Here is a 14,443-nt window from a genome sequence, read left to right as displayed (position 1 = left end):
AATACAGATGACTCGCAGGCACAAACAGTTGATTACCTTACACCAGAAGCTGACCCACTGTCCACAAGCACTCTTGGAGCCATATTGAAATTTTTTACCAAGAAAACCAACTTGAATTCAGGTAAAGTGTAAATCTCCATGACACCATTGTCACGACAAACAACACACCACCATGTTGGATTCACTGTTTCAGCATTCAATTCTCCAGCAAAAACACTAAAAAGACACACAGGGACTACATTAAACAATATTCTTTTTCACATGAGCCAATAGAATAGAAAGACTAATGTGCAGAACAAATAAGTAAATAACTATATTCATTTAACAATATCAGTGGGTGGTCATATTCTTTCCTTTATTTTATGTTTTCTAAGAAGTGATATCATCAAGACCATTTATGTATAGGTCCCTTTAACTAAAGTTTTAAACATTCTAAATTGTCCATGACAGGAGATAACAGAGGACGATAGGAACCAGTTCCAATAAAAAAGATTGCAAAGTAAATTCAAACCAGCACAGTAACTGTGGCAATGTGGTACAAAAAATGCTGGAAAAATGTCTTGCAATGCAGAAAAGGTCTTATACAGGGATAAGGTTTACAACTGTGATGAAAAAACCTTTGTCTTTTAACTAAGCATATACCCCTTTTAAAAACACCAAGATAACATGGCACTAACCAAGTAGTCATTTGTATTCACCAAACTGAATTAAACACCTCAAAACTACATTTCAAACACATAGTACTACAAACAAAAAAAATTACCTTTCACACAAATTTTAGGCATTACCAGCAGTTTATGAGAAAAATAATAATTGAAGCAATTAAGAATGCTTTTGAACTCAAAAGGTTTGAAATTTGACAAAAAATATACTCTCCTTACATTAAATACTGAGCCTTCCTACAGCAAAATGAATGGAAAACAAGATTTTTTTAATGGTAGAGTCAGTAACTGACCTGTCATTTATATTCTTCTGTTCTTGTGCTTCTTCATCAGAGGTAAATGGCAGTGAGGATTCTCCGTACAATAGTTCATCCTCATCTACCACATCCACGCTGAAGATTAAATGGAAGACAATGTGAGAGAACAATTCATATGTTTTAATGCATCTTACATCAAGAATACAATTTATTACCAAAACAAATAAATGGCTTAGGGACATAAAAAAAAAATTAAGTTTGTAAGCTCGGGCTTCCACACAGGAAAAACAGAATGTGTAATGTACACAAAACATTTGCAGTCTCTTAAGAATAGGTCATTGTCAAGAATTACCTTTTCTCTCTCAAGAAGCATGCAAACAAACATCATAAGTAAATAATTAAAAAAAAAAACAAAACTTAAGGTAGACAAACAGGGTTTGATAACCCTGCATCAAAGCCACAAATACAGCTATTTCTCAAATCACTTGATTCAAGAAAAGGATATCTTTGATTCCAATAGCATTTCATGACAAGATCTTCAGAGGAGCTTCATGGCCTTGTAACAGGCTCAAACAAAGCATTTCATACTTTGGGTGACCTACAAAAACCATTTCCAACAGGTTCTGCATAGCACAGGCAATCAATGGGCTCAATCTTCCACTTTTTATCAGACTCAATTTGACTAACTCAAATCATAAATTGGTTGCCATGAAAACGATTTTAGCTGCCAACAAAACAGGACAAAAAGGAAAAGAGAGCATAAAAAAAGGACGAGTTGTGTACTACCTAATATCTAATATGCATGTTTATCTCAATTAAGCATTTCACAAGAAACACACAGTGTAACAAAAACACAGTAACTTGTTACATGACTGCCAAACACCCTTCACCACTAGCAAATTTCAGTGGTGTTTTAACTCTCAAATCTTTTTTAAATGCCATGGCAACCAAAATGAGTTAATCCTTGGGCACTGCATTATGTTATAACCACTCAAAAAGCTAGTTAATAGTGACTGCTTTGAAACATTTGTTTGAAAATAAAATTGATAAGAAAGAAATTACCTTTAGGAAAATCGGAGGTTTTCAACAAAATTTGTTCATAACAAGAGCACAAAAAGAGTTCTTACTCTGGGGAAACTTACTGTAAGGTAGTTATGATAACTACTATATTGTAATAACATTTTTACTTAAAAACCACCATTTACATTTATAACCCATGTTGAAAATTAATAAATATAAGATGATAACTTAAAGTACAATACAAGTGCTTCATATCAAAAAAAAGAAAAAAAAAAAACACTTTACTTACATTTTAGGGGTGGTGGGAATACTGGTTTGCCGTTGAACTTTTCTAAGTGACTGGTCCACCTTCTCTGTGGAAAAGATACCACTGACATCTCTGTATGCACAACAGGCACAGACTTTCCCTCCCTAAAGACAGATGTTTGCACTTTAAAGGTTATTTCTGAGTAGTGTAAGTCATAGTCACTGAGGTCACTTTCACTAACAACTTATTCAACTGCAATTTGCAGACCTAACATTATTACCATAGACAGTACATATTAACTGAAGTACCTCTTGCAATTTAAATAAACAGTTTATTAAGTACTTATTTGACTTTAACCCTATCAAGTAAGTTTATAATAACAAAGAATCTACCCACCCCTATTGATCAAGAGCTGTTTCAATTCATTCATCAAGGTGGGTGGGGGAATGCAGAATAATGCTTCAAATTCCAATTTATTTTTGGGGTACCCCCACTATTTTTAAAATCTGGGTAAATTTTCCCAATGCCACTCTACTACTTTGGGGTAAACAATGCTTGATGCCACACAAGAAAAGACTTTGACAGTCATTAGCAGAAGATACTCCAATGTGTTGTGAGCAAGGGCCAAAGACCAAATCTGAGGACCTCACAGGAATCCTTGTTAAGGATTCAGAATTACATTCTATTCTTTGTAGGATACTTGAAACAAATGATAACATCTTTTTTTACTTGATTACAAGGCTAAAATTCTACACCTTTTTAAATATACTATCTAAATTTTTTGTCCAATCAGTTACAGAAAGACCCTAGATTCAGTTTCTTTTGCTTTAGGTAAGAATTAACCTCTTATCGTGACACATAATTATGTTGTCATTTTACTTGATTTTAATCCTTTCACAGACAGGAAACTTAAAAACAAGGAGTGTATTAAGGGAAGACAATGTTGACCTGCCTGGTCTGAATGCTTACTTGGTTGATCTGTGGCCTGGATATCTTCACCTTAGGTTCTGTACCTTCCAATGTAAACTCAAGTAAAATAATGGAACCATCTGCTGTCATCATGACTGCATAAGGATCAGACAGGGAACACCAGACAATAGATGACAAGCCAGCATCCAGCGAAATGTGATACAGCTGCGTTACTAGATAAAATATCACAACACAAAACTATGACTCCTTCACAAGGATAACTACTCTTAAAAACAAAGCCAATAATTTTAATTTCAGAAACAGAAAATGTGGTCAAAATTTGATCGACATACAGAAGAGCTCATCCTCACCTCCCTCTAGCAAGCTAACACCTTGAGGAGTTACCTAAACAAAAAAAGGAATCTAATAAGTAATATTTTCAATTTGTCATCAATACATTACAAAAGAATTGATAGAATTTCTCTAGCCACTAAAAATGACATCATCATCAACATCATAGAAAATGAAGGTGCCTCTCTTTAATTAAAAAAAACCGCTGAAATTTTTATAGAAACATTTGTATTATAATATATAAATATATAAAAATTGTAATAGCAATGACCTCGTAGAATCTACAAAAATTTCATATAAATCTTAACTTACTTAATCAAAGTAACTAGTGACAAATTTGACTTTCTGTGTAGAAAACATGCTATCTGTTAATGGGTACCTTTTTGTTTCATATTTCTTTCAGTCAAACTTTACATGACTGTATTATGCAATTGTACAAAGTGTGAACACAAACCATAGTCATAAATATATCATTCAGCTTGTCTACTTTCGGCCACTCATAACCAAAAACTCAAAGTAACAATAACAACCTGCAAGATGTACTTTCCATTCCCAAGATTTCCAGCAAATACAGTGGGGTACTGGGAAGTGAACCCTGAGTGATCAAGCTCCATAATCTCTTGTTCTGTCTTCAACACCTTAAATGGAGTAACACTGGAATTTAAATGCCTGATCAAAACAAAATTACATGCACTAACAGTTACCGTAGAAAGAGAGAAGGGCTGATGTGGTTCGTTTATGGTACTAATTTAATCAACTGAATCTGTTTTCGTATCAGTAAGAACTGTTCATGGACACAAAGTGATTTTCTACCAGCAAGTTTGTTTTAATCTGATAAAAAAGAAAAATCAAAGTGTTAGTTTATGATTATGCACTGAAGTTGCTCAGGGGTGGGTAGTACTCATCAATCACTTCTGAACCAGCCAATCAGCATCAGAATCTGTGTGGTACATACTAATTAACAATTATTCCACGAGCGCGTGTTGGATATGAGATGATAGATAACCAACGAGGCGCGTAGCACCGAGTTGGCTATAATCATCTCAAATCCAACAAGAGCGAGTGGAATAATTGTTTTATTAAAAACATTAAGTTAAATGATTAAATTTTATTAAATTTTTAGCTCCCTTTTAATTTTAAGCTGATGCATACGCTTGCCATATTTGTTGATTATGGTATATTGGCTCATATACCATACTGGCTAAGCCAATTAAAAGTCTTGAATTGCATTATCCAATGATCCAGCTTTTAATAATGAACAATATTCAACAGGATCGTCATTAAATACTTACCATGCTAGAATCCTCTCTGCTGAGTAGTAGGAAAGAATGATAGCTGTTGTTACCCTAGGTAAATGTATAGAGAAAAGAAGCAACCATGTCTAGGGAATGTCCTAAACCAACTGTACCCTTCCTGCTACCATAAATGGCAGCCAACTTTTAGCCTTAATTAACTTTCTTGCTATTTGCGGGGCAAACTATCCCATTTTTATTTTACGTAAAAAGATCAAAGAATAAAATTGTTGTTGCTGTTGTTGTTACTCTTCGGGTGAAGTTAAAAAAAAGAACTGTTTTGTCGCCACACTACATCTGTTATCTTCATATCATAATTCTCATAATCTTTGTATAAATATCATTATTACACGACTCGGGCAGTCAGAGCGCCAATAACTAAAATCAACCAATCAAAATGCTCTATTGCCGGTCAATATTCTCTCAGTATTGGACCGGGCACTTCCCCGAGTGGTCCCGCATGATACCACACTTGTGTCCCTTTGAACTTCAGTTGTATAATAAATCTCTTATTAACCAAGCTTGCTCAGGACCGTACTGGAAGAATATCGGCCCTCGGTCTTTTTTGTATGGACCTCGCTGAGCTCGGCCCATACTGTCAAGACCTCAGGCCAATATTCTCCCAGTACGGCGCTCGCGCTTGGTTAATAAGATATATTTAATGTCCCACAAATAAATCACTAACAGATTAAGAGTTCCAACTTGCAACTCAAACCACCCACAATGTAATTTTCTATGATCTGATTTCTTTCCCATTTCTCCTCTAAGATGTCCAGATGACTGTCTTGTGTTTCCCCACGATAAGGGTGATTTAGAAATTAAAAAGATCGCCTTTCATCAGTTAACATTAGCCATAGCACATCCTCAAAGAAACCATTAACTTTATTTTTCACCTTGTATCTAAAATCTGCTAAGGTTTGGAGCAATAAATAAATGAAAAAAAATTAACAAAAAATTAACAAAAGCAAGCATTGCAAGTTGCAGAGTCAAAGAAAACCTAATGTATTGTTTACGCATTGGGCAGCTGAGTAAAAACACTTGATTACCAAACTATTGACACCAAAACAGCACAAAAGTAATTCAACTGCACAACAACACACCAACACTTCAAAACGTATATTTTGGCTTTGTCTGTAATGAAATTGATTTTTTTGTCTTTAACAGACCTGTTCACCAGACAACACTGTCCACATGTCTACACAACCAGGAAGCTCAAATGTTGTCACAACTTGAGGTCTCACACTTCGCTAAAAAAAAAAAAAAAACACACAATTTGAATGAACACCAAAAGATTATCATGCTGTTTATGCACCACATCCATATTTATAACATAACCAAAGTAAAGCGTGCACTCTGATTGGTCAATTTAGGGTCCCCCATTTGCCTATGGGTGTATGTTGCTGACGTGAGAAAATATACAAAGACTATTTTTCCGCGTGTGCTTGTTTTTTCTGGTTACGCAAGATTTGTTAATTAAAAGGGAACTCTTTAGCTACAATGTATCAATGTTATGTTATAAAACAAAATTAATGGTAAACACCACAGTGTACACTATTGAGTTATGGTTGCACTTGGGAGGTCTGCTAAGCACTCAAGAAGCTAGAGTCCTCGAGCAACTCTTACGCTTCTTTCATGCTTAACAACCTCCCGCATGCATCCAAAACTCAATAGTGTACGCTGTGGTCTTTACCATTTGTTAATTATATCATTAACATTTAAAACTACAGTGAGAGTAATAAAAACCACTTCTCATTCAAATTCCAAATTCAAATTAATGATTTCTCATCAGATCAAAACTACAAGAAAAGTTATCAAATGTGATTAGTCATCACCAGCCTGATTTGAGCACTTACAGGACAGTGCAGCCATCATGCTTGTCATTGCATGCATTTCACTAAGTTGATTGTTTTTTTTTTTAATGAAAATATAATCAATGTCTATTTTTTCCCTCAAATTTTGTCATAGTTTTGATTAATTGGTAACAGGACTTAGTGTCATCCAATTCTGTCTGTAATCTGTAATCATACTTGCGATAAACAAACTGGACTCCAGCCTTGTGGTCATCGGAGTTTGTTTATCACTCATTTCATTTCAGACCAAATTAGACAGCACTTGGTCTTGTTACCATTATTTATCATCCCTCATCCATTATCAATCTCACTGGTCTTTACCCCACAAAGTTTGTTTAAGGTAATGAATGCAGACTTGTTGAGTCTGATATGTAAATTAAACTAATAAAAAAGAAGATGTTTACAATACCTGTAGAACTGATAATGCCCCATTTTTTCCATACCCAGAACATGAAACAAGTTCCAAATCCAGCTCCTTGCCACCAGAAAACTACAGATTAGTAAGAAAAATACCTGAATTGTGTTAAACAGTACACATACAAATATGCAGGTGATGAATGATACATCACCTGGATATTCTTGACATGGTAATGCAAATAATCAATGTTTAAAGAAACAGGTGAAACTACAGTTACTGTATCACCATAATAATCTAATTCCTAGTTATCTCAAAATTCCCTTGTCATGAAAAATTTGCTCTTGCTACTGAGACAACAATGAAGCCCCGAAGTAAAATGATTTCCATAAAAAAGATTAAAAACACCAAAAAGTGTAAAAAGCTGTTTAACCAAAAAGATTGCATTTTCACTTCTTAGTATAACATTAGAACAAAACAGAAATCACCCTAAAGAAAACATTCCATACACGTTACATGAATGCTACTTTGTTATGTACACATAGAGAGAGTTGATAGACATTACAAACCTCTTCCTGTTGACGACAATGCAGAACATGTCAATTCAAAAATGAAATGAAAATGTTAGTTCTATGTATAACTAAACAGGACTAAAAATAAAACTTAAAAGCATGTTTTCTGTTAAGTGATTGGAATTGAATGAGTTTGATTTCTCAAACTTGATACTCTGTACTTAGTCTAACTTCTGTAGTTTAATTTGCTGATAAGAGCAGGAAGGTAGTCTCTCTTGCACAATTTACATGCACTACTGATGCAATATTCTTCCCCTTTCAATGCATTTTTGAAACTTAATTTTTATCATTTCATTTGCCTGTTTCATCTCTTCAATGTTGTGAGGAGGTTAGCAAACAAAATATAACTCACTGTACAAAAGCTTCTTTACACACAAAACACTGATCACAAAGGCTCACCGAAAGAAATGCAGGCTCTCCCATATCGACACTAGTACAAGGTCCTATGTTAAGCAAACTGTCACATACCTGTTAACAAGACAACAGTATCATAATTATGGTGTGTGTATTATATTTCCTCCTTTAATTTACCTTACTTCAATGTACACAGTAATATTAGTACAATCACTCAGTAGATTCAAACTACATTTACATAGGCTGGCAGTAATTCTCTCAGTGAAAATAAATTACTTTCACAGAGTTGACACATATATATTTCAAATACAACAAACTCACTTCAAATGTGTATGATGTTAACTTCACCCCAGATTGTTCTTCTTTACCATACACTTCCAACTCATCCAGATCATCTGACAAAGACATCAATGAAAAACTTATCGTTTGTTGTAAAAAAAAGGTTGTGGTTATTCATTGGGTTGAATATATGAACAACTTTGCCACAGCTTTCAAAAACAAGGCATACTTCTTGTTAAAGACCATGCTACTGTAACACCTACTGCAGCCCAAAAATGCCAATGACCTGGCTCCTTAAGATAGCCTAGTTTACAGGATTCCTTGTGGGTGTGATTAAGTGAACAGCGGCAAGAGTGAAAGACTACACCCAGGGCAAAATCAAATAACTTGACAGATATAGCTAAGACACATCCCATTTTTCCAATTAAAAAAAATTGCTACTTTATCCATGGGTAAATGCGCTACTTTTGCTAACATTAATATTGTCAATAATGGAAAAATATCTATCCAATACTGTAACAGACCTAAAGCATACGTATAATCTGTGTCTAGCCTTCTTCTTTTGGGTTGCGGGGGTTCCATCTAAAAAAAAAGTAACATTCTATTTCCCTATCTCAGTATTTCTTGATTAATTCATTTCAGGTTGTGCCTACATTGTTAATTCTATAATTTGACTCAGCAGAGAAGGACCCATTGGCATTTGTTTTCACAGGATCTAATCAAATCGCCTCCCGGTTAGCTCAATGGATAGAGCGCTGGAATGTTGTGCAGGAGGTCGAGGGTTTGAGCCCCCAGCCGGACCAACACTCAAGGCCTTAAAATAATTGAAAAGAATTTGCTACCTTTCTATAACATCAAGAAATGGTTAGATATTCTAGTCTTCTGGGATAGGGACGAATAAATAGAGGTCCCGTCTCCTACAGGGTTGGGGTAGGAGACCTTAATTTCCCACACACGAGATTACTGTGTGATGGATGTCCTCTCCTGGGGTGGGATGGGTGGGATGGGTGGGTGGGATGGATGGGGGGATGGGTGGGTGGGATGGATGGGGGATGGGTGGGTGGGATGGATGGGGGGATGGGTGGGTGTTTTAGAGGGCCACTAGGGAGAATATTTTCAAAAGTAATTGGTGTCACCCTCTTAAAAAAAAGGTTATTATTACTATTATTATTATTATTATTATTATCATTATTATTATAAATGTACGTACATGCTATGTTACAGCAATTTTTCCAATTCTCAAGATATTTGTCAAGAAATTTATCCCCAAATAAATGCATATAAAGATTAGTGTGTACCCAGCACAACAGGTAGTCTCAATGAGTACATATTATACAATGTGTAAGTTAAGTAGAGGTTTACCGTTAATTAGACGACAGTTACATTGATAAACACTTAACACATAACTATAATCATTGGCCACTTTCACACAAGAAGATGGACAAATCGTCTGGATGGACAAATCATCTGATGTGAAAACGGGACGAACAAATTTTTTGACGAACAAATCGTCTGATATTTGGCCATCTGGAAAGACGGCTTTTTGAAGATGATTTGTCTGTCGAGACGAACAAGTCGACGACAGTACGACTTAAATTCATATCAGACAGTGAAATGTTTGATTTTCTCACCGTGAGGAAATGGGACTGGCAACAGAGCGAGGTTTTATGGGAAGTTTCAAAATGGCGGCAGCCATTTTGCTTTACAACACGACCTAGTGTGGTTCTCTTTGCGCTCATAAGATGGACAACTTTTCGGCATATGGCCTTCTCAAATTCAACAAACAAATGCCAGACAATTTGTCCATCCAGACCATTTGTCCATCCTCTAGTGTGAAAACGGCCATTGTACAGATATATATTAGTAGCATGTAGATATATTCTATGAGTAAATAATGTATTGGTAAAGTGGAAATATTGTGTTAGTTGAAAATAGCTACATTTAAAAACTCTTAAAATTTAAAAAATGTTAATCAACTGTTAATTACTATAAGAATAAGGCTTTTCAAACAGGTTTGAATTTAGAGCTTTAGAAACTTACTCCTGGTGAGAACAAATCTGGCTCTGTACCTGACAAAGAACAAAGAAAGGACCATGCAATGTTAAGGTGTAAACAAAAAAGTAGAATTTCTAGCTTCTTGTCTGGACGAGTGTTGGAAGGCTTCAAGGCACCCATCTGAGGACAACTTGCTTTGAATTTCTACTGTTAAGAAACTGGCATTGTATGAGGAATGTTACAAATAGTAGATTACTGAAGAATTTTTTGAAGTGTATCTAACACAAAGTCCATACATAAAATATCTTAACAGGTATGGGTTAAACCATCATGTGAAATCTGTTTGGATTGCCCTTGAAATTTCTTTATTGCTTGAAGGAGAATAGGGCATGAACCAAAACTACTCTGTACACAGATACTAAATGCCATAGTGTTTAATATAAGTTTGTCTACTAAAAATAGTTCTTAATTCAACACTGTGGTTTTTACTACCTATGACACCCTAATGTAGACCAATTTGGATACCATTTTTTGTTATCAAGACAAACAAAAGAGATTGAAAATGTCTTTGCTCAGAAAACAATTACAATTGCTTCCACTGTCTTTCATTACCTAGTTCCTCCTTTTCAGTGTATTTGACAAGGAGTGAGTTGCCAAGTCGAGATCCAAGAAATAAATACCCATTCCCACACTCACAAACCTAAAAGAAAAACACATGGACACAGCTGTAAGATTTACAGAAAGTATGATACCTGGAAAAATTTGAGAGCAAAAGGAAATTTGAGTGAGGTAGGAGCGATGTGTTGCAAAACAAGAAAAAATGTTTTTCAGAGGACTGAGGTAAATATTTCCAGAATGAATAATACAATGGCTGACTTGAGTTTGAAGTTGCAACAACAAAAACTATTTACAAATCATTAACCAGTTGATGTGTCTCAAAAAAATTCTATTTTCCAAAGATGAAAATTATCCAAGAGCTGTAATAAGTGAAAAAATAGTAAACTGAAGAAAAGGAGAGAGCAAGAACTTTTTCTGGTCTTTATTTCAAAGCAGACACCACTGATCTTGTTGAGTTTACTTAAGTTTCAAATGTCTGAACAAACTAACTTTTCAACTTACTAGCCAAGTGGCCACTGACAACACAGATGTTATGACAATTTCAGTTTGTTTACTAGCCAAGCTGGCTGGTGGAAATCGAAAACCACCATTCAAAAGTGAATTTCTACTAATCTTGGGCTAGTTGGCTTGCATTAGTTTTGAGCCCTGAAGAAAACTTCAGGTGACTGATTCTTAGAGGAAGCAAAAAATATGAAAATCTGTACAGCAATGAATGAAAATGATCTTCAGTTTTGAGCCAATGCAAGTCGAATTTTAACCATGACTGCTGGTTGGAGGGAACTAAACAAAATGAAACCCACTAAAAGTTGTAAAGAAAAGCCAGTGCAATATAAAAAAACATAAATTTGTCTGTAGTGTATTCATTTGTTGGACACACAACCATACATAATCTACCACACCGTGATCAAATTTTGCAAAATGAGAATGAAACATGAAGCCTATCATACTGACAAAAGAATTTTACCGATAACAGAACATTTTTTACATACACAGGAAGTAAGCACACTTGCTGCTGCTTTGTCAAAATTAAAGCCCCGCACACTCCGTACTCCATCAGTCACCAAGGTAACAACATAACTACATGGGAAAGCAAAACAATACACTAAGGCATAATTTTAAAACAGGTTTTCCAATTATCAATCAAATGTTATTAAAAGAAAAATTTCACAGTCTATGTTTATCACATCTCAATGAACCAGACAAGTTCATATTGACATTTTGAAAAATTTTTTTTTCAATTTTACATGGGATCCATTTCTAAAGGCAAAGGGTTTTAGACATTTGACTATTTGCACTCTAACAACAGAATGAATATTCACCAGGACCCAGTTATTCAAAGAGCAGATAACGCTATCCGACAGATAAATCACTATCCAGCTGACAAGTGTTACCAAAACTTACTGTGCTATCCACTGGATAGAGATCTGTCCAGCAGATAGCATTATTCACCCTTCAAACAGCCAGGCCTGACTGTTCCTTTTAGATTTCCTATGGTGCTGACACAAATATTTCTTCTTGGCAGATGAATGTGAAATTACTTTTTAGAAAGAGAGGTATTTTTACAATTTGACCAACCCAATAAAACCTATATAAAAATTCAGTCAAAATTACAATAAATCCTTATTTGATAAACTCACATTTCTCCACCTTTAAGTGAAAAGACCAGTTTGTCTGATGATATAAATGAAGTCTGGGCACCATCCAGTGTGATGACCACACCCTCTTGAACCTCTGAAAAATTGAATAACTTGAATGATTACACTCATTATGGCTACATACATAGAGTGTAAATCAGAAAAAGTGGCACTGGCATTATTAGAGCTGGCATACAGGATATGATCTACTAGAAGGCTTGATAACAGCAGGTCCTCCCATTTCAAGCTTTTCATTTTATTTTATTTTATTTTATTTAGCTTCACCAACCAGCAGGGACACTGCAACAGCTTGCACTGATTACTGCAGGCCCAATAAACCCACCCATCCCACCCCAGGAGAGGACATCCATCACACAGTAATCTCGTGTGTGGGAAATTAACGTCTCCTACCCCAACCCTGCAGGAGACGGGACCTCCATTTAATCGTCCCTATCCGAGAAGACTAGATATCTAACCATTTCTTGATGTTATAGAAAGGCAGCAAATTCTTCTCAATTATTTTAAGACCCTGAGTGTTGGTCTGGCCGGGACTCGAACCCCCGACCTCCCGCACAACATTCCAGCGCTCTATCCATTGAGCTAACCGGGAGGTGATTGTTTCCACCAATTAAGAACACCTGCCTCACTCAAACTCAGTAAAATTTTTTTTAGCGGAATAATTTAAAGAACAAACTTTGCCTTTGCAACTATTCTACCCACCAACTATTATATTAAGCATTTAAAATTTACACTTATACAAATAAAAAATTGGTATTTACTCAGAGGAAAGTCTGTGCTGTGTTCAGCAATGCTGTTTAATGACACGCCATATGGTGGAACACTCTGATTGAGGTACAGCAGAGAATTTGTAGCACAAACCAGCACTCCTCCTGCCCCATGAAAAATAACAGTTTAGTCAAATTCAAACTTAAGAAAATACCTAATGAGATTACCGTAATCTGTACTCTCTTTCCAGAAAAACCCGTTGCCTGTCAATTACATAATCTTAAAAAATTAAATCCAACTTGTTACTCTTGACTATAAATAATGAAGTATACACCTTGAGTTCTTTGTCATAATTAAGGCAAGAATTGTTGTTTGGTGTACGTATATGATCCTTACAGGAGAAATACGTCTAACAAATTAAATAAACAAATGAAGTGATGCTGTAGTCACCAATAATCAAGAATGGCTGCTGAAAAAAGTACCAATTAACATGAGTTGTTGTGGCCAGGCCATCTAAACCCAAGTAAGCATATTGATTGTTATGTAATGCACTTTTCTTTGCTCATTTAAGACAAATGTCTATGTTAATGGACACTAGGTCTGGTGTGTGTGTGTTGATAACGATTATTCCAACCTCTAAAAGCTTCCAAAATGAATAAAGGAAATTGGCCTGTTCAAACACACAAGCCCTTCATATGCACTTTGAGTTTGGATACTTAAAGCAATTCACCCTGTATGTCATGACCTCTGACTGATAAATGATTACAAGTACCCCACTTCATAGAGGAACTATGCTCTAGCAATCATGATTTTCATCTTTACCAATAAAATTATAAAATAATTAAATTAAATTTACTTCTGAGCATATTTTGAAATTCTAAGAAGAAACCAAACTATTCAAACATGTCTGGACAATTGCAAAATCTGCTTAACATTTGACTTTCAGCAGAGCTACCTTTTTAAAAAAAAAAAACCTCAGTAACCTGGCCATAAATGCCCAAACAGTCAGAATCATCAGTTACAGTCAACAAGCAGCTGTTGCTCTGGGCCCAGTTGTTCAAAGGCTGATTAGCTCTAACCCAGGGTTAAATTTTAATCCAGGTTTCTAAATTTCTCTAATCAAAAGCCATTTTTGGGATAATTTTCCCAGTTCTTTTCTGGACATTCAATCATCAAATTGTAGACAAATGTAATTAAGCTGAATTTTCTTTCAGAGCTTTCAGATCTGAAATCAAATTTCACACTAACCCTGGGTTAACTTAACACAGCCTTGAACAACCCAGCCCTGGTTAACTACAATTATTCTAATTGTTCAAAAAGAT

The 14,443-nt window shown here is 35.3% G+C and overlaps 1 protein-coding gene across 11 annotated transcripts in view; it reads right to left on the bottom strand.

Annotated features, from left to right (window-relative positions):
• Window positions 1-14,443, bottom strand: part of LOC111339686 (cleavage and polyadenylation specificity factor subunit 1-like) — a 32,484-nt gene that overhangs the window by 11,841 nt on the left and 6,200 nt on the right. For 9 of the 11 annotated variants that reach the window (XR_015998442.1, XR_015998441.1, XR_015998439.1 and 6 more), the window contains 18 exons: window positions 13,175-13,285; window positions 12,399-12,492; window positions 11,751-11,838; window positions 10,756-10,843; window positions 10,189-10,217; window positions 8,673-8,730; window positions 8,191-8,264; window positions 7,915-7,983; window positions 7,513-7,518; window positions 6,998-7,078; window positions 5,905-5,985; window positions 4,739-4,792; window positions 3,977-4,084; window positions 3,467-3,500; window positions 3,156-3,328; window positions 2,229-2,350; window positions 956-1,054; window positions 37-216 (listed from right to left, as the gene is read on the bottom strand). Coding sequence is in view for 7 of the 11 variants with exons in the window: in XM_088752161.1 (XP_088608287.1) it covers window positions 37-216; window positions 956-1,054; window positions 2,229-2,350; window positions 3,156-3,328; window positions 3,467-3,500; window positions 3,977-4,084; window positions 4,739-4,792; window positions 5,905-5,985; window positions 6,998-7,078; window positions 7,513-7,518; window positions 7,915-7,983; window positions 8,191-8,264; window positions 8,673-8,730; window positions 10,189-10,217; window positions 10,756-10,843; window positions 11,751-11,838; window positions 12,399-12,492; window positions 13,175-13,285 (1,549 nt within the window). In the remaining 4 variants the exon portion in view is untranslated. The remainder of the gene's footprint in view (window positions 1-36; window positions 217-955; window positions 1,055-2,228; window positions 2,351-3,155; window positions 3,329-3,466; window positions 3,501-3,976; window positions 4,085-4,738; window positions 4,793-5,904; window positions 5,986-6,997; window positions 7,079-7,512; window positions 7,519-7,914; window positions 7,984-8,190; window positions 8,265-8,672; window positions 8,731-10,188; window positions 10,218-10,755; window positions 10,844-11,750; window positions 11,839-12,398; window positions 12,493-13,174; window positions 13,286-14,443) is intronic. The other 2 variants (XM_088752160.1, XM_088752159.1) reach the window with 2 other exon arrangements.

Source organism: Stylophora pistillata, chromosome 3 (genome assembly GCF_964205215.1).
Source record: "Stylophora pistillata chromosome 3, jaStyPist1.2, whole genome shotgun sequence".
NCBI classification, from domain to species: domain Eukaryota; kingdom Metazoa; phylum Cnidaria; class Anthozoa; order Scleractinia; family Pocilloporidae; genus Stylophora; species Stylophora pistillata.
This window is presented reverse-complemented; position numbering and strand designations above follow the sequence as displayed.